This window comes from Aphelocoma coerulescens, chromosome 3 (genome assembly GCF_041296385.1).
Source record: "Aphelocoma coerulescens isolate FSJ_1873_10779 chromosome 3, UR_Acoe_1.0, whole genome shotgun sequence".
Classification (NCBI taxonomy): Eukaryota; Metazoa; Chordata; class Aves; order Passeriformes; family Corvidae; genus Aphelocoma; species Aphelocoma coerulescens.
The window spans coordinates 39,756,668-39,782,405 of record NC_091016.1 but is presented as its reverse complement, the minus strand read 5'-3'; the positions used below and the strand labels follow the sequence as shown (position 1 = coordinate 39,782,405).

Here is a 25,738-nt window from a genome sequence, read left to right as displayed (position 1 = left end):
GGATATACACAGTCAGCAGTGTGCAAGCTGCTCCAAGCAGTGTGGGGTTGGGGCTGGCTGTGACAGTGACGGTACCTGCCAACACCAGGACTGGGAGCTGATGCACACTAAAGAAAGGTGTGATGCCCTTTGGTGGTAGATATTTGAGGCCTGATGCAAAGCCAGTTGGGAGGACCTTGGACCCAGGGCAAGGGTGTAGTTTTTGTGTTGATGAAGCCAAGCCTGCCAGATCAAAGCTTTGTAGGCCTGGTGTCTAGTTGGCTAGTTCATAGAGGTGAAGTGTGCAGAGAGCTTTGTATTGACTGGAGGAGATGGAAAGGAAACAGAGAGATGTAGGGCTTTGGCAGGCCCTCTTCCTTTCTGCTGATACAGGGCCGATCCCTGTTGTGTGCTTGTCAGTGCTTTGCCCAGGCTTGTTGGAAATGCACCAGTAGCACATTTGCTTCTTGATGCTTTCCTTGGCCTGCAGATCACGTTCCTCCTCACTGCACCCAGCACGTCAGCACTTCAACCCTCAGCTGCTTGAATGCTCTGTGCCAGGTCTGAGGCATGGTGCAGGACAGCTTTCCCACTGCTGTGTCTGCAGCAAGAGTGATATTTTCCCTGTTTCTTAACTGTTGTACTCTTGGAGAGGCTTTCAGCTAACTTGTAAGCCCCTTTCTCCCCACCTGTCCTGAGGCTATTCCCTGCTTGCTTACCAGAGTCAGACTGTTCTTCCTGTGGTCTGCTTGTGGCTGCAAGCAGTTGGCTCAGAGCTCTGCTGGACTTTGCCATTGAGGTGCAGGTAACCTAGGTGCCAGTTTGCAGGGGTGAGAAGGCTCCCTCAGCCTTAGGTGCTAACTGCTGCGTGAGGGTCCCCAGGTGCCCAGTGCAGGCAGGTCTGTACTGCTCTGGCAGGCAGAGGCTCAGGCTGGCACATCCTCTGGGCTCAGGTCCCTGGGGTCACACTGTGGGTTACCTATGGTACTTGGGACACCAAGGGGACCCCAGAGGAGCAGGTCTGAAAGGTACAGGCCATGTCCACAGCACGCTCTGGGTCTGAGAACCAAAGCACACCTCACCTCCCTGAGTGCCATGCTGCAGAGGTTTAACAAGGTTTGGGTGGCTTTATTTTTAATCTGGAAATCTGGTATTCTAGCCCCAGACCTGCTGGTTTCTGGTTGCCTGTCTCTGCACCTCCAGCCGGCTGCTGTGAGACTGTCACATTTCCATAAACAAATGTGTCTCTACCAGAGCACAGTCTTGCTGTTCTAATTACAGGTGGAGTTCTTAACATTTACTGGTGAGAAAACAAATGAACGTAGCTTGTGTGCTTACGTCGTTCTTTCTGTGAGCTCAAGCATCCACTTTATTGATTTATATTTTTCTGCAGGCATTTCTCAGGTCACCTCCTAGTGTCTGGCTGACATCAGTGGTGTGGCTGGAAGCACACAGACACTTGCCCATGTCAGTGCATCTGACTGCCGGTTAGCCAACTGTCCAGCTCCCACGTCACTCCTGCCTGAGTCCCAGCACAGTGCTTCCTCTTTCTTCTTTCCCCCTGGTGCCAGGGGTTTGGCAGAGGACATGAGTGCTGAGTGTGAGGGGCAGAGACTTCAGGCTGAGCTGGCGAGAATGGGAAATGCTCTGTTTGGGAAGACCTGCAGTGCTGTTTCTGTTGTCTGCCCTGGCATTACAGTGCTGCAGCAGAGTTCAGTGTGGGACAAGCAGCCTCCTCAGCAGGCACCTCCCAATCCCCTGCCTGCAAGAGCCCCTCAGACCTCTGCTGCGTGTCACCTCCTGCCCAGACTTGTGGGATGACTCCATAAGCACCCATTATGCACGCTTTGCAGCCAGAGTCATAGCAGTGAAGCACCAAGGCATGTAATATTGGCCTTCCCAGCCCCATTCTGCCTTCTTCCTTTCTCTTTGCAATGGATGGATGGGAGCATGGAGGCTTGCCTGGCTGCTATTTGGGTGCTCATTTGGGTGCTGACCTGCAGGCCAGGGACAAAGACAAGGAGGAGGAGAAGTCCTGCCCTGCCCTGCCTTGCCCTGCTGAGGCCACCAAGCTCTCAAGAGCAGCAGTTCCCAGGGCTGTGTTTGCACAGGGCTTAACAGGCAGAAGCTGGGGCTGCAGCACCAGGTGGGATGTGCTTTAGGGACTTCAGGTAGGAAACTGTGTGCCTCTGCTCCTGACACATGTTGGTGGAAACGTGGGACAGTGTGGACATGCTGGTCCTGCTGGGGATGTAGGGACTATGCTCCAGGGCAGGGAACAAACTTCTCTGTAGATGAGAGAAGCTTCTTCTCTCCCTTTTTCCTATTATTAATAGAGAAGGGGATGAAGTCCAGTATTGCAGAATAAGAGCTGAAAATGCCTTTGGCAAGTCTGTCTTTGCTGTTTTGAGGAAGTCAGTATTAATTATGCAGAGTGCAGGAGGGGAAGCCTCTGGGGCTTGCATGGAACCTGGTTTGATGTCCTGCTCTTATTGTGTCTTTGGCCCCACTATATTCTGTGGTGACAAGCCATGCTTATGGTCAGGAAAGGGCTTGGATACCTTGAGCTGGTTCTTACCACTCCAGCCTCACAGCAGCTTCCCACCAACTCCCTGCACCTTGCCTGTTGATGTTCAGGAGCTCGTGCTGATGTTAGCATCTCTGCCCAGGCTGAGCCAAGCTTGCCCTGACCTACAGCCTTCAAGGGGAAGGAGGTACCAGGAAAGGCACCTTTAACCTTTTTCTGGTGAAGCACAGTTAGTGTGGTCAGAGATGCTCTTTTACCTGTGGTGACAGCGTAAGGTGTAAGGAAACATGCAGGGTCCTTCCCTAGAGGGAGACACTAGGATCAGAACAGAAAGCTTTGCAAAACCACCTCTGCCTTCAGTGTGTATTTGAGTTGGGAGGAGCAGCTGTTGCTAGAAAAATCCCCTTATTCATCTCACACTGCTGGAAGGGATTTCCTTTCATAATTGGGAACTGTGCTGCTGTACCATAAGACTGTGTGTGCTGCAAGCACCACCTTTCCTCCCTGCCTGTGCTTTGCCTAAAATACTGTACCCAACATCAGCTGCCTCCAGGGCCAGCCCTTCACCTTGCAGCAGAGGACACATTGGAGCATGCCCTACCTGGCTGAGGGTGGGGGCAGAGAGTCCCCTGGAGTCAGCATCTGAGACCAAGATGCAAACTGAATGCAAGGAAAGAGATCTTGCCGGGGCCGTGGGTTGCACTGTGCCTGGGAAAACCAGCCAGTCTCCTGCTCAGCTGAAAGACTCCTGGGAAAGGCCTTTGGTGAAGGATACTGGGTAGGCACTATTGATGAAGACTGCAGAGTTGGTTACCAAATCATTTTTTCTTAGTTGCCTAATTGGTGTTGTAACCCCAGAAGAACCCTGGTGAGTCTGACCTAAAGTGATATAATGGCGGGTCACCTCTAGCCTGCTGCCACATGTTCTTGCAGCTGGGACAAGTAGAAGGGCACAAGCGCTCTGAACATTCCTGTGAGCTTTTCCCAGCTTCCCACACACCTGAAGCACCTCTGTCTCCATGGGGAGCCTCTTGTGCTTACCAGCTGGGTGGGAGGTTGCATACCTAAGGATGGTACGGACTGCTTCTGTGCCTCCTGACTCAGCTCATGAAAAGGCAGTGTAAGCCTTGGGCATATGCAACATCTTCTCCATTGCTGGGTGTTCTGAATGGGTTACTGAAGAGGCTAGGAAGGTTTATATCCAGTCCATCCTGTAGGCTTCAGGGAAAAAATATATCTCTGGGACCTGTCTCTCTGAAAGGTGTCTTAAATTACCCATAGTCTTGCAGAATTTGTCTTCAACATGTAATGGTTTGTACAAATAATGTTTAGATAGGGTTGTGGGCAATGTGAGCATATGAGCCTCATTTCTTTTAAAAAATATGTCTGGAAAAACGGGGCTATAAAACATGCAGGAATGAGGTAAATAGTTTGGTGTCTGCAGAGGAGAATCATAATTCCCTGATCTGTTACAAGTCTTTCAATACTGTGGTAAAATAATAGGTAGCATTTTACAAACTTGTGTAACTTGCTTGGATGTTCAGAAAACCTATGAAATTTCTCACAGAAGACTGTCTACTGGAGGAGATGTAGAGTTCTGGATCAGAAATTGGCTGAGGTTCCACAAACAAAGCCAAGGAGTGAACAAGCAATTTTAATGTGATAAGAGCAGGGGGATGAGGTCCTTCACTACTAATGACCCAGAAAAGGTAATGTGCAGCGAGGTCCCTAAAATCTGCCAGTACCCTGGAGTCATTCAGATTTGTCAAGAGGAAGCAACTCCAAAGTGACAGTGTGTGTAGTGAAGTGGTGTGAGAAGATGAGAAGCATGCAGCCAGGTGTATTGGAAGGAATGATTTGCTCTGGGACTTGGCTGGCTTCTAATTTACCTTGGCTACTCAGGGCAGTGGGATTGCAAGCTGATGGCAGAGATGCTTTTCCTCAATACGCAAAGATGCCATCAAAGAAGTAAATTATGCTCAGCCACGTGAGGAGTAGTATAAGGAGGGATGCTGAGAGCATCAGGGTGCTGTTCTGACAGTCAAGGTCACTCCCTTACCCAGGATGTTGTATGTGGTTCTGGTCACCTGTTCCGTAGGGTCAGAAGAGAGGATATGTTAGGGATGTGAGGGAGAGTGGTTAGAGCTAGAAGACATCTTGTGTCCTGGGAAGGAGAGAGCACTTAGTAGTGAGCTTAGTAGATCTAGAAAAAGCAAATGCTTTTCTTCTGTGCCTTTTTTCACTATACAAGGAGAACTCAAGGCTGTGGTATTACAGCAGGATCGTACTCTTTCTCAAAATCTGGAACTCGTTGCTGCAAGATACTATTTCCAACCTAAAAGCTTACAAGGTTCCCAAAAAGAGAGAGGTGTAACCATTCATGCTCCAAAGTGTGTGATGTTCCTTTGAGTCTCATCCCATCATTTTTTCCCATCACTCCCCCAGAGCTTCCGAGTCTTTAGTTAATTCAGCCAGGATGAACTATCCTGTCTTCCCGATTTATTCCCTACTGTGATCTCATGTCTTGGCTTGTTTTGCTTCTGCTTTTCTGCTTCCTTGTTCTGCTCTAGGCAGCCCTCCTCCACCTCTGTACCTGTGAATTATGTCTTAACACACTGCTTTTTGGCTTTTCCACTTTGGCTGAGCCCCTCTCAATGCCTGTACCCAGCTGGGCTTTTGCTTCTCGGGCTGCCCTTTGTCATCGATGCTTCAGCTGTTTTGCAGCTGTGCACCCGTTCGAGCTGAGCTGGGAGGGATCACTTTGAAGCAGAGCTCTCTAGGTCACCGCAGCGAATCGTTTTGTGGTCATTATCCAGCTAGCGTTGTGCTGTGATGCTGATAAATCTCTGCAGCCAGGCAGGAGATGGCCAGGATTATACCTGTGAGCTGGAGGTAAGAGCCCTGCACCCCCTCTGTCACCAAACAATGCAGGGCTTGAAGGGCAGTGATTCTGGCAGCTTTCTCATCCTTTCGGCAAGCGATGGCTCTTTTGCCCAGCCCAGAGGGATGGCATTTCTGGGAAAAAAAAACCCCGGGCATTGCCCAGAAGTGATACTTCTGCATGGTTCATGGTAGTAGTGAAGGATTTGGGATGGTTTGTGGATGCTGGATAAGAGGAATCAAAAGCCTGGATAGATCTTCCTTTTATCACTATTTCTTCTGCAACTGATGGGATTTTCTTACCCCTGTTCCGAAAAGTGGTTGTGTTTCTGCTGTCAGCGTGTCCCTCTCTGAGTTATTCAGTTTGCATTTCTCCATTGCTACCATAATCATGTCTGTGTTTCTTATGGAGCTGCTCTGCACAGGAGGAGGACCTCCCCATGTCCAAGCAGTGATGCTGACCTGTGTGCTACTGTGGGTCTTGTAACAGTTTGGGGAAGGCACAAAATAAATAAAATATTTGACCAGCTAAATAGTAGAGCCTAAGCCTCCTTTCTACCCTCTGTGGTTGCATCTAAATGGCGTCCAAGTCAGAGGAAGGAAAGAAAACAAGCAGGGGGTGTGACCAGCCCCTGATGGGTGCCCTGGGAGCTGGAGGCTGAGGCCCGCAGTGAAGAGAGGGTGATGATTCAGCCTAATAAAGCTAATGGCTTTATGCAGCCAGGCAAAGGAAATTGTGGGATCATGATGCAGCAGCTGTCCTATAGCAGTTTGTTTCTATCATTCAGATGTGACTTCATGCCCCCACCACCCCACCCTTTCGCTTTTTCCTGTGCCTAAATGCTTTCCCTGCTGAGGAGGGGAAGCTGAGACACCATGTTCTCAGGAAGAAAAGTAGTCTGTGAGACAGCTGCACCTAAATGGTGTGAGAGTGGACAATCAAGGAAGGGAGTTCTGGGGCTGCATGGTGGAACCGCAGCTGCTGAAGCGTATGGGTTCTTCTAGCACCACTGAACTCAGCAGGCTTCTCAGATGTCCTTGTCCCTGGACACTGGTCCCAGGAAAATCCTGTAGCACAGAGAAGCCTGAGCTGGCAGGCAGGGTTGGCCCCTTACTCCAGCAGGGCTACGTTGTCATCGAACTGGCACGTGTCTAACCAGCTCTTTCTCTCCTTTCCCCAGGGAAGACGATGAAGCTGTAGAGATGCTTCCCTACGTCATCGCCACCCTGGGCTCAGTAGGGGCCCCCTGCAAAACTCCCACATGCAACAACAACAACAGCACTACCAAGGACTACTGCTACAGTGCACGCATCCGCAGCACTGTGCTGCAGGGGCTGCCCTTCGGTGGAGTGCCCACCGTCCTAGCCCTTGACTTTATGTGCTTTCTTGTAAGTCTACCTACTGTTGCTTCGTCACCTTCTCCCCTAATTAACCATGAAACAAGGACGGTGATCAGATGATTAGGGTTGAGGGCCCCAAATGCCATCCCTGACTTTGCTGCTGGCGGACTTTCTGGCCCTGATCATGTCTCCTAGGCACTGTGGGCTTAGCCACTATTGACCTAGCTCCAATACCACCACACTGAGCTCATGGAAGGATGTTGCAGCCATAAGGATGGGGTTGATGTTGGGTCAGTCCTCCCAAAACTCCCACTTATGTTGTCAAGTCCCTGTAGCTTTATCCACCCAATGGCTTTGCATGTTCCTCCTTAGAAGCTGTGGAACCACAAATGATATAGCCATAATTTTGACTTCTAGGAACCTCAGGGCCTTTTGATCCTGTGGGGCTACCTTAGCTATTGTGTGTTGCATCCTGGACCTCTGCCTCCCACAACTATCCAGATAGTCTGGTTTAACAGTCCTGAGGAACTTGTGCTTTCCTGTGGTCTAAGTGTGCTGTTAACTGAGGACCCTGTCCCCTCCTACCCTCCTTGTTCCTGTAGCTCTGCATGCAGAGGACAAGGACAGAGTTGGACAATGCTTTTTCTCACAGCTTCTCTTTTGGTCTCTTTCAGGCATTGTTGTTTGTCTTTTCAATTTTGCGTAAAGTTGCGTGGGACTATGGACGCCTTGCCCTGGTGACTGATGCTGACAGGTAAGAATGGGAGAGTGGCAGGGGAATAAGATATGAGTAGTGCCCTTCTTTGCTGTGAAGCAGGAGGGATAAATCCTATTTTGTGTGCCTGAGCAGCTGGAGAGGAGAGGCAGATGTGCCAGTTGCATCCCCTGAGCTCCAGGAATAGGAAGAAATCCCCACTTACTGGCTTTTTTGTTACAGCATCCTTCTCCCGACACACGGAATGATCCCTGCTGGCTCCATATCGCTTATGGTCCCTTCAGTGACAGAGATGTGCAGGGGCCCTTACAGAGGAACAGCAGATGGAGGGAGGAGAGGAACAAGAGGTCACAGGAAGGGTGAGGGCTGCCACAGTAAAGGCTTTGTTAAGCCTCTGAAGGTGTCTTTGTGACTCTGCTGGATGCAGTTCTTGTTAGAGCACTTTACAGTAGTATGCTGCTTTTCCAGGTGTGGTACTGCTGTGCTGACACGAGCTTAGCTCGCATCCCAAGTGCTGATGAATTGGTCTGGGTGTAGATCCTTCCTGCCCAATGCATTTGTGGGCTACAGTGTCTGTCAGCAAAAGCCAGGGCCTGTTGGGGATGGCAGCTCCACAGCAGAGGGAGCACTCCCTGCACAACAGTGGAAAGAGTTGTTTTCTTCCAGCACCAAACTAGGAATTCTGGTTTAAATAAGCGGTCCTGGATAGGGTTAGATAAGCAGCTGTGTCCCTGTGGCTCCTCTGCCAGTATTTTCCTGGTCTGGCTGGGGAAATCAACTGTACAGAGATAGTAGAAGGGAAAAAACAAGAAAGGAGTAATCATAGGAGACCCCAGTGGGGAGAGAGGGCAGCAGGGTTAAGCAGTCTGGATCCAGATGCTGGCAGGAGGCCACAGGGCCTGCACAGCTCTGGCCTCCAGGGGTGGGGAGAGAGGGCTGAACTTTCTTGGAGGCAATGCTTGAGCACCTTGGGTGCAAGGGAGTGTGAGCAGTGGCTGTAGGCAGAAAGGCAGAGGGGTGCCAGCTGTTTGGAGAGGGAGAGCTGGTAGGCACAGGGAGAAGGACAGCATGGCTTTGGATCGAGTTGTGAATCAACAGGACTGCAGTTGCAGGGAGGAGCCCATGCTGCTTGTCTCATCCATGGGGTAGGATGAGAGTTTTGAGGGGGGAGGGATGCATGTGTGTTTGTTCCCTGGGTGGGGAGGAGATACTCCCCTTGGAAGGGGAGCTCAGATGGCAGCCAGACAGTCCCAATAGTCTCTCCTACCTGACCCCATCACTCAGGAGCTCCCTGCAATGTCCATGATATGGAGCCCGGTTACGTTCCCAGTGAAGCCAGCTTCCCTTCTGGCAGCAAAGCACTCTGCCCCTGGACCAGTGGGTATTCCAGATTGCTGTGATTTGAGGCATTGCTGGCCTCTGGAAGGAAGGTCTTCTCCAGCCTGACCATTGGCAGGTTTCTCTTCTTCAGGATGATGGGGAGCCATGTTGGATGCATAGTTCCCTGCAAAAGAGGAGAACTCAGCACCTACTCCTGTCGTTGTAACCTGTCCCTTTCTGTTTCTGTGCCCCCAGGCGCCGACGCTGGGAGACGGAAAGAGAGGAGCGGGAATAGTATGTTGTTTTTTCAGGGTCTCATTTCTTCTCTCTTGCTCACAACCTCTCTCTCATTTTCTCTTGCAGCTGTCTTGCTTCTGAACTAATGTAAATGGCTGGGAGTTTGGGCATGAATTTGTGTCTCCCGGTGAATTTGTGTTCTTCTTTCCCTCCCCTTTGTGTCATCCACTACCACAGCTGAATGCACCCTGGTCTTCCCCTAGTAGCCCTTAAATTCTCCTTGAGAGCAGCAGTGCCAGGGAGCTCTCAGTCCTGACCTGGGCAGAGGGTGCTATACCACATGCCCTGCTCTATCTGCTTGTGTCCAGCTATCCTGCCTTATGATGGAAATAAACAAACCTGGTTGCCTGAGCCCACAGTATGCTCAGGTCACCCAGGTGCAGGGGAGGCTACTTTCCCTGGTCCTTCTTGTGCCAGGTTGCAACGAGAGCCGTTCCCTCCCACTGCAAGGGTAGGCAGGTGCACAAAGAAGATCTGGCAAGACTACTCTGTCTTTCCTTTTTACCCCATGAGGCTGCTGGGACCAGGGTAACTGTTGGCCTTTGTCCCTTGTCACCTAAACCCACACCCAGCAAGGCAGCACCTTTAATTTTCTCTCTTCCCCTTTTGCCCCAGTGCTGCTGAAAGCATCCTTCGTCACCTTGGCCTGGTGTTGCCCATTAAGCCCTGCCATGGACTGTCCTCCCTGTTCTTACCTCCTTCTTGCTGCTTTTTTGTGTGAGAAAAGACCATTGCCCATGCCTTGCTGACTGTTTGGGTGGTATATGCTGCAGAGGGGTCGATCAGCTGGCAGTGCACAGCCTGCCATAGTTGTTCCAGCCATACTGATTTGTGTCTGAGGCCAGGGCAGCAAGCTGCAGCCTCCTTTTCCCACTTGCAAAGCCTCACCACTTGCAAAGCAGGGGCCTGCTACTGCCTTGCAGGGGTACAAGAATGTGCCTGTTTTTGCAGCTGATCCTTGCCCTCGGGAGCAGAGCAGTTGAAGTTGTGAAAACAGAACCGATGGTAGCTGTGGTACATGGCACAGAGGGGACCTCTTGCTCGTGTTTGAGTGCTTCACTAGCGGTTGGCCCTGCTTCAGGTGTGTGTGGCAACTTTTCACTGCTAACATCCTGTGGAGGGAAGTGAGGCAGAGGTAGTAGAGCCATCATGCTCTGAGGATCTTTTAGGGGAGCCACTTCATTTATCCTCACAAGTGCTTATCTACAGGGGGCCACTTCTTCCTGCTCCTGTTTTTCATTTGAGCATGCTGGAGCTATCTGCTCCACACACACCACACATACCACCCCCAAAGCTACTGCATGTCCTGTGACAGTGTTAGCAGCCAGAAGCCTCCAAAAACCTGTGGAACTCAGTGAGGAAGTCTCATTCTGTCTGTGTTCCTTCAAGGCTAATGACACATTCCCATCCCAGCTATTCTTTCCTGGGGGTGCAGTGACAGGTAGTGGGTTAGGAACACGTATATGAAACCTGGTGCTCCCAGCCCCTGAATGTACAACATTGTTCTTTGTGGGAGAGGGCATCTTCCTCTGATGTGTTCCCTTTCTGTGAGAACCAGCAAGTGCCCTCGTCCTGCTACTTGTCAGAGCTTGCAGTAGCTATCAAGTCTCTATTGGCAGCTCAGTCTGCACTGGGAGGGCATAGCAACCCACTTGCACCTGTATGGGGGAAGTGATCACAGAGCCCTCTTGGCATTACCACACATGCAGCCACCTCCAGCTTCCCACCACAGCAAGTCCCTTCCACGGCATGCCTGGCCTGCCCTCTTGGAGCCTGTGATTCCCTTGGTCTGAGGCTAGCTGTGCCTCGGACCTCATCTTTCTGCTTCCCTGGCAGGGCCTCCACCAAACCTGCATCATGCAGGGTCCCACCTTAATCTTGTGATTTGGGGAAGTCTTGCTTTCACCTACTTGTACTGTCAATGCTTTGCTTTAAATAGTCTCCATGCAGTTGAAGGTGCTGTTGGAGCTCTCTCTTCAGCTTTCCATCTTTGGCAAGGTTTTACATCCTTTGTCTTCTCAACACTTCAGGTCATCCTGATTATTGTCATTGCATCCCCCTGCACAGAGCTGAGTTATCCTGGTCATCTCATAGCATGACACTCCTCTCAGCTGTGCCCTCCAGTGCTGCTTCTGCTCTGCCCTCTACCTTTTCAGTACCAAGAAGCCAAAAGCTCATGGTGTCATCATGCTGGACTCTCCTCAGGGTGGAAATTTCTCCTCAGCAGAAATTCACCCTCGCTCCCTGTGCCCAGCTGCAAGGCCTCTGTGGTTATAAAGAGCTGAAGGTCTGAGAGCTGGGTCCAAGCTATCTCTGTCCCTTCAGCAGAGCAGAGTGTTGGGCTGCGCAGTGGCAAGGCTGCACACCACTGTCTAATCTGCCCTGCTGTAGTCCCCTGACCTTCAGCTAATCTCCTTTCCCCTGTCTCTCTTACTTTGTGCTAGGAACTGAGGACTCAGCAGGTACTACTCTGCTCTGAGAGAGGCCACATGTCTCATCCACTTCCTTTCAGAATGTTCATGAGGGTGTCTGCTTGTTCTCCTTCCCACAGTGTCATCTACCTCCTCTCTAGCACTTGTCTCTCAGCAGCTGTTTCTCTCTGTTCTTGCCCATCTTTCCCTCCTTGAGCCTGTGCTGGCTACAGGGAGACCATATTTTCATTTGGTTTTTTCCCTTTGTTTCTAGCCTTCAGATCAGTCATATCTCTCTTGCACCTCCACGATCCCAGCCTGCTGTTGTCATCTTGCAAGTGCTATTTAATTTAGGTCTCTGGACCATTTTCTTGCCTCCTTTTCCAGCTGCCCTCTGCCTCTATTTGTAGTGGGAGCTATTGTCAGCCTTGGATGCTTCTGCTGCAGGTTCTTCATCTAGGTCCCTGCCTCTGGCTGGAGTAAAGTGGTCTGTGATATTCACCCCTTTTGCTTTCTTGTCCTTTAGCAGGGAGACATTCACTTCTAGCTGTCTGCCCTGCTCCTTCTCAAGGGATTTCCAGGCTGGAGGCTCAGCTGAGGCTGGGAAGCAGGTTGCACTAAGCCTGACTCCAGGCAGCTGCATTCTTCTTCCTGCACTGAAGCACTGAGGGTGGGGAGGACTGGTGTAGCAGGATGCAGCCCACCAGACTCCTTTCTTCCTCTTCCTGAAGATGAGTGAGGTCCTCCAGGACAGGAGCTGCTCCCAGTGCCTCTCCAGCCATGCCAGAGCCAGAGGGACTGTGACAGCCTCCAGCTCTTGCTTCCTTTCTGCTGTCTAAATCCTGTGCTAAACAGACCTCACCTCTCCTCTGTGGCAGCCTCTGCCAGCCTCTCCTTGCAGGGACTGCCACATTGTATGGGTGCCTTTCAGAAGGTGCCGAACAAGTAGCATCCATGGGCTCAGCCCATGGGTTTTGCCAGGCTCAGCATGCCATCTGAGGAGGGTTCTCTCTTTACTGCTACCTCTGATCTTACCTCTCTCCATATCACCTGGTGCAAACTGACCTGAATTAACCTCTCGTCTCCTGGGTGCTCCTGGTTCCTGGCCAGGCTGCCTCTTCGCATCTTCTAACCTTCTCCCTCACCTCCCACTTGTCATTTTAGTGTAGCCTCCGCCCTGCATTCTGACAACCATGACCGCTACGAGCGCCTCACCTCCGTCTCCAGCTCTGTGGACTTCGACCAGAGGGACAACGTGAGTAGCCAAAGAGTCAAACGCTTTGCCTTTGAGGGGCCAGGAACCCACAGCTTGGCTGAACCAAGGGCTCTTCACTAGAAACACTTTGGCCTGTTCCCAGCCCTTAAGTCCCACATCTTGCAGTGTGTGAGTGCAGTATAGAGCTCAAGGAGCTATGCAGCTCTTAGACATGTGCTTAAATAAATAGGCTCTACATCACTGTGGCTTAACAGACGTCTGTCTAGCCTATAATCTCGGCGTTACAAACAATACTTATTTGCCAGCTCTTCCTCACACTGTGGTCTACCTCTAATGGTTTTTTCCTCGCTGAATGGGAGGATAATGGGTGTGATGGATGGAGGGTGAAGCTCCCCTAGGTGTCCTTTGAGGAGCACCGCCTTTGCCCAGCCTACCTTCCCAGTCCCTACAGAGCTTCTCTTGTCCAGCATGATGGCTAAAGTACCTGCATCCTGAATTTTCTGGGTCTACCTAGGCTTTGGAAAGCTTCCATATTAGCCAGGAGCCCATGGGTTGCCTGGAAGCTTGAGCTGCCAGTTGGTAGGGAACAGCCACACAGCCGAGTCCAACCTGTGTTGTGCTCCATGGAGTAGCACTGGCACTTCCTTTACCTTGGCCCATCTGTGGCTCTGCACATCTGGGTGCTTGTGGTCTGCCTTCCCCCTGAGCCAGGTATGTGGAGGTGCAAAGACACCAGCCTGGTCCCTGGAACCTTTGAAGGAGGGAGCTGGGATAAAGGGACACGGAGTGATGTGAAACTGTCCTGTTTTCTTTTTGCACAGGGCTTCTGCTCCTGGCTGACAGCCATCTTCAGGATAAAGTAAGTGCCCCAGGACCTGCATGGGGGACCCATATGAGGAAGGAGGGGCAGTGCAGGGTTGTTGGGATGCCTGGTACAGTACAGCTGCATGAAATCTCTGCTGCAGCCCCCTCTCTGAAGAGCACAAGTGAAGTGTGTCTTCTGGAGAGGACACGCAAAGACGGGACTACGTGAGGAGTCCTAAAGTCAAAATAAGGTCACACAGTGAGTCTGTGACAGAGAAGAGAACCCAGACACATGGCTGCCCCACCTCAGTCCCATTTCAGAAACACTGTCCACTGCTCTGCAAAGATACTCATCTCCCTGGCTCTCTTGCTAGGGGCACTGCTGTCTGAGGAATGGCTATGAGAAGGGGACTGGAGAATGCAAGGAGATGCCCTCAGCTTAATGATGCACAGCAGTAGTCTCCCAAGCACTTCTATTCAGAGTGCTGTGGGATAGCATCAGCACCTGTATGTTAGCAGAGAAGGCAGGGCCCACCTGAAGGGTATAAGGTGTGTTCAGTTGCCTCTCCTGGGTGACAGAGGGCAGGGCCATGGGGGAGCAGGACTGGGTAACCATTGCACAGGCAGGTTTCTGCCCAGGCTGCTTCAAGGCTGAGTGCTGGGCTCCCAAACCCAGAGTCTGGCTACAGCTCTGTAGGGCAGAACCAGGGGTGCTGTGTGTGCTCAGATCAGGAGGGCAGCTGTGACCCTGTACTTTTTCCCAGCACTTGAGGAAATGTAGAAAATTGCCTGACAGCCTTTCTCTCCCTGGCAGGGATGATGAGATCCGGGACAAATGCGGGGGTGATGCAGTGCACTACCTGTCCTTCCAGAGGCACATCATTGGGCTGCTGGTGGTCGTGGGTGTGCTTTCCGTGGGCATCGTGTTACCTGTGAACTTCTCAGGGGACCTGCTAGGTGAGAACAAGGAGCTTTTGGCTGGGCTGGGGCATCTGCTTTCAACACCATGTACCAGACCACTGGGTAGCAGTGGAGGGCAGGACAGGACTAACAGAGACAAACCCTAACTGTTGTCTTGCTTTGAGAGTAGTGCATCCACAGGGTCATCCTGTGTGGCTTGGGTTTTTAGGTATTCTGCAGGTGATACTCTTGTTGTAGCTCACTCTAGTGGTGCTCTGTCCTACTCAGCATTACTGAACATGCTTGTGTCTGCCTCTTTCTCCCTAGAAAACAATGCCTACAGCTTTGGAAGGACAACTATCGCTAACCTGAAGTCTGGGTATGTGTGGGCAGGGGTGGGATGGATAATTGAGGCCCTCAAAGGGTGTTTTATAAATGTTCACTTGCTGCAGAGCCTCATCTCCTTGAAGGTTGTATTTCTGCCCTTGCTGTGAAGCTACTGTCCCTGCTCCAATTTCCAGGCTGAGCTCCTGGAATTTGGTAGGGCATCTGTGTGCTATGCTGATTGCACTCATGGCCCCAGTGCCTTCAGGGCCTGACCAGCATTACACAGACTTACAGTGGCAACCTTGCATTGACCTTTGTGGTCTCCCTTGTGACAGGAACAACCTGCTGTGGCTGCACACCACCTTTGCTTTCCTGTACCTGCTGCTGACAGTGTACAGCATGCGCCGGCACACTTCCAAGATGCGCTACAAAGAGGATGACTTGGTGAGCAGGATCTGGCCACTCTTCCAGGCACATTTTCCCATGCCCTGTGGTCAAGTCAGGTAGCCTTGGAGAAAATTCTAAAGCACCTCAATTTCCACAGCAATTTAGGGCTGTTGTGTTTTGGCTGTTTTTATTCTGCCTGGCCAAAGGCAGATCACCTTCAGAGCAGCAGTTGTGACTGCTTGTGGGGAAACAGGAGAGGACTGCACTGGGTAAACATGTGGAAGGACCCCATTCTTCCCTAGGGGTTGTTCCAGCTGCTTTTGCCTTCTTCATTTCTAAAGGGTAGCCCTGTTTCTGTTCAGGCACCTGCAGTGTAAGTCCCTAACCTGTCAATCTGCAGCGCACCCGGGTGCAGGATGACAACACCTAGTGCAAGCACGGGAGAGGGGGAGCCCTGGTAGCTAGAAGTGATGGGGCCGCCGTTCTTCATCACTGATGCAGGTCTTGGGAGGGGGACTTGCTGCAAGCTGCAACCTCTCTTCTGGTCTTTTACACCATCCACACCTACCTGTCCTCTCCTTTCTCTCTTCCTTCCAGGTTAAGCGAACTCTGTTCATCAATGGGATCTCAAAATATGCTGAGCCAGAGAAGATCAAGAAGCATTTTGAGTAAGTCTCACTGTGTCCCTAAAGACTGCTCTGCAACAGGGATGTTTTTATTAGGGTAGTACTAGTGTTACTTGGAATGGCAATAATACATTGAGAGCAGAGAGCTAGGCAAAATCAGTGAATACCTTTATTTTGGGCCTCTCACTGTTATTTTTATGCCTTTTATCTGAATTTGAAGTATCCTTTGTTTTGTGCCTTGGTATATGCCCAGCTATTTCTTGCAGAGCCATAGGGGTCAGTGTGGTAAGCAACAGACAGGGCATGTCTTGAGATGTAGTTAAGTTCGCAGATGAGATAAAGGCAGGAGGTGCTCAAGCAGTGACTGTGGGATGTTGTGCTGCTGCCCTGATCACAGTCCTTGTAGAAAGTATATCTCTTTAACAAGAAAATTAAGTTTCTCTTCTGTCAGAATCTCACTGTCAGGACCACGTTTAGAAGCACCACAGGTAGAAAAGAAATGCTTTGTACCCTTTGGGAACTCTTCTGCCTCCTTCTGACCACAAGTCTGTGAAGGCAGAGAGGGAGTGTGGGGTCAGAGAGGCTCCTTGCTGCTAGAGGGCAAAAGTCCAGAAAGGCTTCTTGTGTGAAAGCCTAAAGGATGTAGCATTTGCCCTGTATTTTGCGTCCTCTACAAGGGACAGAGCCTGTAGATTCCCCTGCAAACTCTCGGTATGCATCACTGTACTCAGCCCAGGACACTCTTCTCAGGGCCAGAAAGAAGTCCTGAACACTTGGAGTTTGCTTGAGGGGTGCTTGCTTTGGTGCCAGTTGTGATGAACTGATGTGTCTCATCCACAGGGAGGCCTACGCCAACTGCACTGTCCTGGAGGCCCGTCCCTGCTATGATGTTGCCCGGCTGATGTTCCTCGATGCAGAGAGGTAACCTCTATTTTGGGAGAAAAGGCAGAGTGGGCTGATGTTGCTGGTGCCCCCCTCAAGTCACCCTCTTTCTTTCCTTTCTTCCTTCTCTTCCGCTCTCGTGTTTCAGGAAGAAAGCTGAGCGTGGGCGAATCTACTTCACCAACCTGCAGAGCAAGGACAACACCCCATCCATGATCAACCCCAAGCCCTGTGGCCACCTGTGCTGCTGTGTCATCAGGGGCTGTGAGGAGGTAGGGCACAGCTGGAGGTGTTGGGCAGCAGTTGAGTGTCCTGTGGCTTGGGTCCCCAGATCATCTCTCCTCTGACCTCTGTCGTCCTGCTCAGGTGGAGGCCATCGAGTATTATACCAAGCTGGAGGAGAAGCTCAAAGATGACTACAAGCGGGAGAAGGAGAAGGTTAATGAAAAGCCTCTGGGGATGGCCTTTGTCACCTTCCACAACGAGACCATCACAGCCATGTGAGTGTAAATGGTCCTGTCCTCCTCAAGAAGGTGATTTGTCCCAGCCCTTGCCTTAAATCAGAAGAATGGCAGCACTAAGGCATCCTCTTGGCTTGTGCCTGCCAGCCTTTTGTGTCAGCATGTCCCTTTCTCTTGTCCAGAATCCTCAAAGATTTCAATGCTTGTAAGTGCCAGGGCTGTGCGTGCCGTGGGGAGCCCAGAGCCTCCTCCTGCAGTGAGTCCCTCCATGTCTCCAACTGGACCGTCAGTTATGCTCCTGACCCACAGAATATCTACTGGTGAGCAGCTCTGTAGGGCTCAGTGGCCCTGCCAGTGGGAAAGGGGTGCAGCCTCCCTTTCTCCCTCTCCATCTGCTCCTCTGGTAACTGAGTGAGTTGTTCTTGCTGAAGCCCAGCCTGGCTGAGCTAGAAGTCTGATCTGACTGGGAGGGGGAAAGCCTTGAGCTGGCACCCCAAGTGCTGTTTACCAGGCTGGGCTGTGTTGTGCATGTGAAGCCCCACACCTGGTATACTACCCTGTGCAGCCATCCTGATGCTCTCTTTCTCCCTCCCAGGGAACACCTCTCCATCCGGGGCTTTATATGGTGGATCCGCTGCCTTGTGATCAATGTGGTCCTCTTCATCCTCCTCTTCTTTCTCACCACCCCTGCTATCATCATCACCACTATGGACAAGTTCAATGTCACCAAGCCTGTGGAGTACCTCAATGTAAGGACTTTGGAGACAGGTGCAGGGTGGGTAACACAGGAACCACCCCAAGGCACAACATCCCCTGCAAGGCTGGGGATAGGGAGAGAGATTGTCCTTGATCCCCCGGTCTGGTCAGCCTGACAATGAGGGAGGTGCTGAGCCTGGACAGGGTGCGGTGGCAGTTGCAGTGCTGGGGATTTGGCATCAGCAAAGGCAGCTGTACCTGTTGCTGACACAAGAGCTGCTGCACCATGTAACATGTGATTTCTTCTCTGCCTTATTGCAGAACCCAATCATCACCCAGTTCTTCCCCACCCTGCTGCTGTGGTGCTTCTCTGCTCTTCTGCCCACCATTGTATACTACTCTGCCTTCTTTGAAGCACACTGGACCAGGTAAGGACAGCCAGCACCTGTTCTTACCTTCTCAGTGAGCTGACTGGCTGCTAGACACTCTCACTGACATAAAGCTACGGGCTGGATCCTACTGCTTGAACCTCTGTCTTCCACTCCAAGCATGCACCTCTCGGGCACCTGGGGACTGCTGTGGACAGCTGTTCTGCCAGTCTTTAGCTGCTGTTGTGAAGCATGGTTGTCTGAGCAGAGCTTCACATAGGTCTACAAGAAGAAGAAAGCTTGGGAAGAGTTAGGGCTGGTCACTATGTGAAATGCTAGTAGTGAGGGAAGTCCTGGCTCAGGTGAGCAGGCAGGGGTGGTGTGCCTGTACCATGTGTAAGATGTAGCTGTTCCAAGGGAAAATCGTTTTAGCTGCTCTGGCTTCTGGCCACAGGGAAAACATTTGAAGTCCAGAGAACTAGAAGTGTGCTGCTTGTGAGGCACATTCTCCACAGGATGTGCAATGTAAACTTTGTTTTGTGGTCTATGTTGCAGAGACTGGTGGGGAGGGTGTCTCCAGCTCCTGGGATTGCAGGTCAAGGAAGGTGATTGCAGAGCCTGTGAGACAAGGGGGAAGGAGACTCAATAACAGATTTCAAATATGCTGGAGGGAGAGGGGACGTATTCATGTACTAGTAACAGACAGGGTGGGATTTAGATTAGGCGTTGGGAAGTGCTTACTGATGAAAAAGCCATGGGAGCACAGCTTGTGTGGCTGGTGGGGTGACAGTGAAAGGTTAACAGCCTCTCTGCCCTCAGGTCTGGAGAGAATAGGACAACCATGCACAAGTGTTACACCTTCCTCATCTTCATGGTCTTGCTGCTGCCGTCACTGGGCCTGAGCAGGTAGGGATTGTGGCAAAGGAAGGCAAGTAGAGATGTGGAGCACAGGGAGGGTTGAGGTGCACTCCTGATTGTTCTCTTATTTATACAACATCCTTCCCTCACTGCACTGATGGCCTGGCCACCATCTCCTTGGGAGACCAGTGTTTTAATTTTGGTTGAGGGAGAGCAGGCTAAACCATACGTGACTGGGTCTCTAGGACTTCATTGACTCAATCTGCAGACACATTGACATGTGCCGTGGTGTTACAAATAATGCAGCAAAAGTTGGCCTGGTAGATGAGTACGTGTGAAAAGTCTGCTCGAGGTCTGCTGATGAAGGAGGCATTCTCCACTTCTGTGCTCAGTGTGCAATCCAAATTTTACACAAAACTAGTGAATTCCCCCTTTAAGCCAGTACTTGAGTAGGTTGCCCTGCTCAGCTGGGTGGGAGAGTGTGGGTACAGCAGTGCTCATCTGTTTGGGTGTATGCCTCAAATCTTCCTGCAGAGTTTATCGAATTGCCCTGTGGGAAACACTGATGCATCACCTGCCAGCCCTTGGTGTGGGCTCTAGTGCTGAACAGGGGCCAAGTAAGGGAACAGTGTGAGGAAGAAAAAACTGGGGAGTGATTGTGGAACAGGGAACTCTTAACTGTGCTAGTTCATTTTTTACACATTGTGGGATCAGGGATCTTTAAGATCTTTAAGACCCTTCCAACCCAAGCCATTCTAGGATATTATTGTCCACAGCCCATCTAAATTCCATATTTGAGATACAACCCCTCAGTGGTGATGTCAGATAGCTCCTGAGACTAGACAAACCCTCTGATAGTGGCAGAACAATAGTCCCTTATCCCGCTGGCTGACTGTGTTTGCAGCACAGATTTAAAAAGCCTTGTTGCATGTAAACTTGCATCTTGGGCAGGTGAATGCTCTCAGAAGGTTTGCTTTTTGACCATAAAGTGCTTCCTTCTGAGGAGTCAATCCCCCTGCTATTGCCTGTGGAGCTCTGTACTCCACCACTTCCAGAGGATTGGATGGTTTTATATCAAAAAAATAGAATTGAGGAAAATGGGATTTGTTTCTCCTCAGGGATTTTTTAAAAGTCTTGTTGGAGGGTACCTCGTACCTAACCAGTTTCTTCTGTAAAGTCAATCACCTGTTCCTTACATGGATGTTGTGCCCAAACAGAGGAGAGAGGAAAAATATTGATAGGATCAGGGTAAAGGGATAAGAACACACATGAGTGGGAAGCTTTACATCCCTTTTTGAGTGTTGCACTGTTTTGTTCTATTTTTTTCCAGTGTCCAGTTTACATAATTGCTGGTGACACTCAAAGAGGGAACAAAACAGTCTATGGTCAGAGCTTTGGATTCTTCTAGAGCAGCTTCTACATATTTGTCATGTGCATTTCTGTCTGTCGCTGCTTCTGATGGTTCATCTTTTCTTCTTGCCTTCTTCCCCCACAGCTTGGATGTATTTTTCCGCTGGTTGTTTGACAAAAAATTCCTTGCTGAGGCTGCTGTGCGATTTGAGTAAGTGGAGTTGAGCAGAAAGACTTTGTTTACAATGGGAGGTGGTTCTTGTTGGCATCAAAAGGTACTGGGGGCTCCCAAATGCTACCCTGCAAGGAGGGAGCACATCTTGCATCCTGCTCTTGCTGCATCTCCCCAGGTGTGTGTTCCTGCCAGACAATGGGGCTTTCTTCGTCAACTATGTCATCGCCTCTGCCTTCATCGGGAATGCCATGGACCTGCTGCGCATCCCTGGTTTGCTCATGTACATGATACGCCTCTGCCTGGCCCGCTCGGCGGCCGAGCGGAGGAACGTCAAACGAGTATGTAGCGGGACTGAGGGGATGGGTTGTGGCCTGCACCCAGGGAGGGGAGTGCTGCAGTGGGGCTCACCCAGCGCTGTGTGTAGAGCTGGGTGTGTTGCACATACCCGCTCAGCTGTCAGGGTCCTCCTGCTGATGGGTCTCCATTCCCTCCTGCAGCACCAGGCCTACGAGTTCCAGTTTGGGGCTGCTTACGCCTGGATGATGTGTGTCTTCACTGTAGTCATGACATACAGCATCACCTGCCCCATCATCGTCCCTTTTGGTAAGCAATACCCCTCCGCCTCCCTGTGTCAGAGATGGAGGGGAGGAAAGAAGGCTGATGTGGGGGAGATGTTCCCTCTCAGCCTTGCAAAGCAGCTGATGCCCCACTCATCTTCTTCCCCTTCTCCCAGGACTCATGTACATGCTGCTTAAGCACCTGGTGGACCGATACAACCTGTATTATGCTTACTTGCCTGCCAAGCTGGACAAGAAGATCCATTCAGGGGCTGTGAATCAGGTAGTGGCAGCCCCCATTCTCTGCCTCTTCTGGCTTCTCTTCTTCTCCACCGTGCGCACAGGTGAGCACTGGGCTGGGATGCCAGCCCTTAGCCTACTACTGAGCCACTTCCCTGGCCAGGCTCTGATCCTGGCATCCTCTAGCCGTGGAGCACGGTCACAGTCCTTTTGACACCTCCACTTTGGTTTTCCTTTGCCCCAGGATTCCTGGCCCCCACTTCCATGTTCACCTTTGTGGTCCTCGTGATCACCATTGTGATCTGCCTGTGTCACGTCTGCTTTGGGCACTTCAAATACCTCAGCGCTCACAACTACAAGGTGAGGCAGAATGGTGGGTGCAGGACCCTTCTCCTTGGTAGCACAGCTCAACCACAAAGCAGCAGGGGCTCTGGGGGGGGTCCCAGCCTGCTGTTCAGCAGAGCCTGTCAACCCTGGCTTCACACAGGGAATAGTCCCAAGGCAGTCCCTGCTGCCTGTATGCTGCTTCTGAGGTGGGACAGCAAGTGTGTTGCCCTGGCAGTCTCAATTTCTCCTTCTCTCTCCAGATTGACCACACAGAAGTGGATGCCATGGACAACAGGCAGAATGGGAGACCTGCCACCAATCTGCCAGCTCCCAAATCAGCTGTGAGTCACTGTCCCCATCTCTGTGCCCTGGCACACTCCTTACCTGAGTTTGGAAAGGGGGAGGTAACTCCCTGTCTGAGTACCTCACTCCTCACTTCTCATTTTTCTGAGTCAGCACCTGGATCCTCCCAGTGAGGGTGGGAGGCAACTGTTGGGCACTGTGCCACTCACCTGCTCTGGGTGATGAAGTGTAACCCCCACACACACACCTCTTTCCCACTGCTCCTCAGATGCTGTGCATTTACTTTCCACCTCTCTTTCGGCTGGGACAGTGAATCCAGCCGGGTCAGTCTCCCTTCTCATTCTGCATCTTTGCACGCTTGCACGCCAGCAGAGGCTGTCACCCACCAGGCTTGTCATAGCACCAGCACAAAGGGGTCCGTGGACATTGCCTTGAAGGCCATGGAAGTGGTTTCAGGACTCTTCTCTCCCCTTTCCAACATTCTGAGACCCCAGAGTCAGTTTTGTGAACTTCACCTCGGCTCACTGGCTCACTGGCTCACTCCAACTGCTTCCTTCCACAAGGTTTTTGTAGTGGGGGTCTACATAGGGCTGCAGAGATGGGGTAAAGCAGAGCCTCCTGCTCCTCAGGAGAGCAGGGCTGGGATGTGCACATCTAATCCAGGTTCCTTCCTAGTCTCCGGACACCTAAGGGCAGCAACATTTTGCCAAAAGGAGAATCCCTATAAGAGGCAGGCATAGCATCAGAGGACACATCTACTAGGAAAAGAGGGACTGCAGTCCTCCAGTTCACGTGGGCTCCAAAGAGCCTGAGAAGCCACCTTCTTTCCCAGCCCAGGCACCCTGTCGCAGAATGCTGGGGTTTGAAACACATCGAGTGTTTCAGGGCCAAGCCCCACTCTTACCCCTCTCCTGGTACATTCCATGGGGTCTGGACCCTTCCTTGCCCTCCCAGCATATCCCCACGCTCAGCCTCATGCATGGTGCTTAGTGTGTTGTGCTCTGCTTCCTGGAGAAGTTCCCTAGACTCACATGTGTTTCTGCTCTCTCCCCACCCCTTGGCTGCCCCATGCCTGGCCCTGACAGAAGTACATCGCCCAAGTGCTGCAGGACTCCTCGCCGGAGGGCGAAGCAACAGAGTCGGAGGAGCAGGGATCGCAGGATGAGGAGCTCATCAATGCAGATGGCATGAATGACACAGATTTCCAGTCGTGTGAGGACAGCCTGATAGAGAATGAGATCCACCAGTAGGGACCTCGAAGGGCGGGAGGGGAAGGAGGCCCAGGAGCAGGGCAGGCTGTGCACACGGAGACCTGGGAAGAGGCACCCGAGGGTGCTGGCTACTGCCCTCGCCCTCCCGCCCCCAGGGCCGCTGCCTTCAGTGAGGGCAGGGGCCCTGCTGCAAGCTCTCCATCTCCCTGCCCCTCCACCCCTGCGCCAGCCCGGCTGCTCGGCAGGCATGCTCTTTACTAGCTACCTTCTTCAACGCATCCCTGAGCCCCAGAACCCCAGAGGCTGGGGAGGAGGGGGGACCGTAACCTCTGTGGTGCTGCCCTGGACCTGCAGGGAGGAGGAGAGCTGGGTGCTTTGTGGGAAGGGGCATAAGGGGAACATTTGGGGTCTTCTGAGCAGGCAACTCTATCCCCTGTCCTCCTGGTGAGAAACACTAATAATTTATTAGATTTACAGGAAGGTGATAAATGAAAAACTTCAGTCAGTCTATTAGAAACTCCACCCAGGGTGGGGTTGGTTTTTGTTGCACCTTCTTCCTGTGCCTGCGTGTGCCCTTTCTCAACCGCTTTCAGCATCCAGTTGGTGCAGCATCCCAGGAGCTGGTCCAGGCCCAGGGGTGGTGACAGGCTTCCCCCTCACCACAGGGGTGGTGACGGTGACAGCCTGGCTTCGTGGTCAAGGGTGGCATCACGCTGGGGAAGGGGCACTGAGCTAGACAGGCCCTCGCAGAGTGAGGGGTGCTGAGGGCATTTCTTGTGGGCAGTAGGAGGCGCAGGCAGCCTCTCCCCCAGGTCCTGTTCCCTCCTCCCCCATGGGCACAGGCCAGGGGTTTGCAGCATCATTTAAAGTGGCATTTTTCTTTGCACATTTTACTCCCCTTTCAAACAAATCAACCTGACCCCCATGTGGTACTGCAGCCCCCCTTTTGCTGCCCTGTGTCTGCACAGCAGGGTCAGGCTTGGGGGTGGGGGGCTGTGTGGGGGTCTCCTGGGTGCTAGGGAGAGGGGAGAAAGGGTCTCAGGCTACAGGCCCTCAACACCCTGCAAGATCAGCACTGCCTGGTTGCAGTGAGGCCCCCGTGGGCTTCCTTCCCTGAGCTACTGCAGGGTCTTCCCCCAGCTGAGGTGGTCAGAGAGAGAGGGAGCCCTGGGAGAGCTGCCCCTAGGAGCCCTCTCCAACCAAGACCACCATCTTCAGGAGCACAAAAGCCTCATGGGGCTATGCTGACTTTGTTCACCTGCCCTGACTGGTGTAGGCTCCCCTGCTATCACCCAGCCTGAGAGGGGGGTTGTTCCTCTCCTACCTCTTACCCTTGCCCCCTCCCTGTTGATAGCTGTGTCCCAGAGGCAGGCAGGGAACAGGATGGGTGGGAGAAGTGGACTGGAGCCCCTGGCACATGGATGAAGGGCTGACCCCGTTTAAAGACACTTTGTGAGGAGGTTTCTGGTCAGTATCAGTTGCCCTCAATTGCTTCCCCCCTCCCCTTGTGTAAAATGTAAAGGAAAATAATAAATCCCTCTGCTATTTAGCTATATTTATTTCCCTCAGACCCTGCCACCATCCTGTTTGGTGCTCATTGCAGACACTATCACCCTCCCTTTGCCTGTCATCTGTGGGTGCTGCACCAGCTCCCTGGGGCTGTGCCCTCTGGGGCCGGGTCAAAGGGGGGATGGTCATTTACCTTTTCCATCACCCATGCTGGCCCTGGAGCTCTAAGCACTTTAACAGACCAGAACAAGTGAAGTGTCAGCCCTGCCCACCTCAGCTGCTGGGAACAGTGGTCACATCTTATGGCTTTTCTCCTCGGTGCCTCCCACTAGAGGAAGGGGGCCAGACCCACAGAGAGCAGGTGGGGGCCTGCTCCAGGGAGGACATAGCTGACTTTTCCTGTACACCTCCTCTATAGGAATCCCAGGCCTGGAGAAAAGGGTGGAAGGAAAAGAAGAGATGTGGGTCTTCAGTGCATGGGGGGAGGGCAGGCCACCCCAGCTTCCAGGGCGTGGCTGGGGCTGGAGCACACATGGCTGTGAAGGTGCCGGGTGAGAGTTGCCCCTCCCTTCCAGGTAGCGGCCAGGAATGAAATGAGCATGTGAGCTGAGAGTTCCCAGTCCACTCTCAGGCTGGGGCGGGAGGAATGTTGATCCTTCCCTGTTCTCGCACCCACCTACTGCCCTTGCTCCTGGTCCAGCAGGTGGGCTGGGATACTATGGTCTCTGTAGGTATGGCCATGCTCTGGGGCTGCCTCTGCGGCTGTCTGGGCCCTGCCCACAGAGAGCTGTGTGTTCTGAGTGGCACTGTCTGTGTAGAGATGTGTATAATACCCTGTATATATTTGTGTATAAAAGAAAAAAGGAAAAAAAGGAGCTATTGTTCTTGCAGTCTTTTCTTTGGGAAGTGTGTTGGGGGCTGGGACCTGGGAGGCGAGGACCCCAGCTGCTGCAGGGCTGCAGGAGCATGCGTGGTGCAAAAGGAGGAGTGGGGAGTCGTGAGTGAGCACAAGCCCTGCCTTGCTGCCAGGAGCTCAGCCATGGCTCACAGGCTCTCCCAGCACGAATGGCT

The 25,738-nt window shown here is 52.1% G+C and overlaps 1 protein-coding gene across 3 annotated transcripts in view; it reads left to right on the top strand.

The window, feature by feature from the left end:
* Positions 1-25,527, top strand: part of TMEM63B (transmembrane protein 63B) — a 48,383-nt gene extending 22,856 nt beyond the window's left edge. For 2 of the 3 annotated variants that reach the window (XM_069009880.1, XM_069009881.1), the window contains exons 2-24: positions 6,568-6,775; positions 7,402-7,481; positions 9,018-9,056; positions 12,635-12,725; positions 13,508-13,545; positions 14,305-14,447; positions 14,718-14,769; positions 15,053-15,161; positions 15,702-15,772; positions 16,571-16,651; positions 16,761-16,884; positions 16,979-17,112; positions 17,256-17,393; positions 17,669-17,822; positions 18,091-18,197; positions 18,957-19,043; positions 20,491-20,556; positions 20,696-20,858; positions 21,018-21,123; positions 21,254-21,421; positions 21,562-21,677; positions 21,905-21,985; positions 23,033-25,527. In XM_069009880.1, coding sequence (XP_068865981.1) covers positions 6,590-6,775; positions 7,402-7,481; positions 9,018-9,056; positions 12,635-12,725; positions 13,508-13,545; positions 14,305-14,447; positions 14,718-14,769; positions 15,053-15,161; positions 15,702-15,772; positions 16,571-16,651; positions 16,761-16,884; positions 16,979-17,112; positions 17,256-17,393; positions 17,669-17,822; positions 18,091-18,197; positions 18,957-19,043; positions 20,491-20,556; positions 20,696-20,858; positions 21,018-21,123; positions 21,254-21,421; positions 21,562-21,677; positions 21,905-21,985; positions 23,033-23,197 — 2,499 coding nt within the window. In that variant the 5' untranslated portion in view covers positions 6,568-6,589 and the 3' untranslated portion in view covers positions 23,198-25,527. The remainder of the gene's footprint in view (positions 1-6,567; positions 6,776-7,401; positions 7,482-9,017; positions 9,057-12,634; positions 12,726-13,507; positions 13,546-14,304; positions 14,448-14,717; positions 14,770-15,052; positions 15,162-15,701; positions 15,773-16,570; positions 16,652-16,760; positions 16,885-16,978; positions 17,113-17,255; positions 17,394-17,668; positions 17,823-18,090; positions 18,198-18,956; positions 19,044-20,490; positions 20,557-20,695; positions 20,859-21,017; positions 21,124-21,253; positions 21,422-21,561; positions 21,678-21,904; positions 21,986-23,032) is intronic. The other variant, XM_069009882.1, reaches the window with a different exon arrangement.
* The last annotated feature ends 211 nt before the right edge of the window (positions 25,528-25,738 follow it).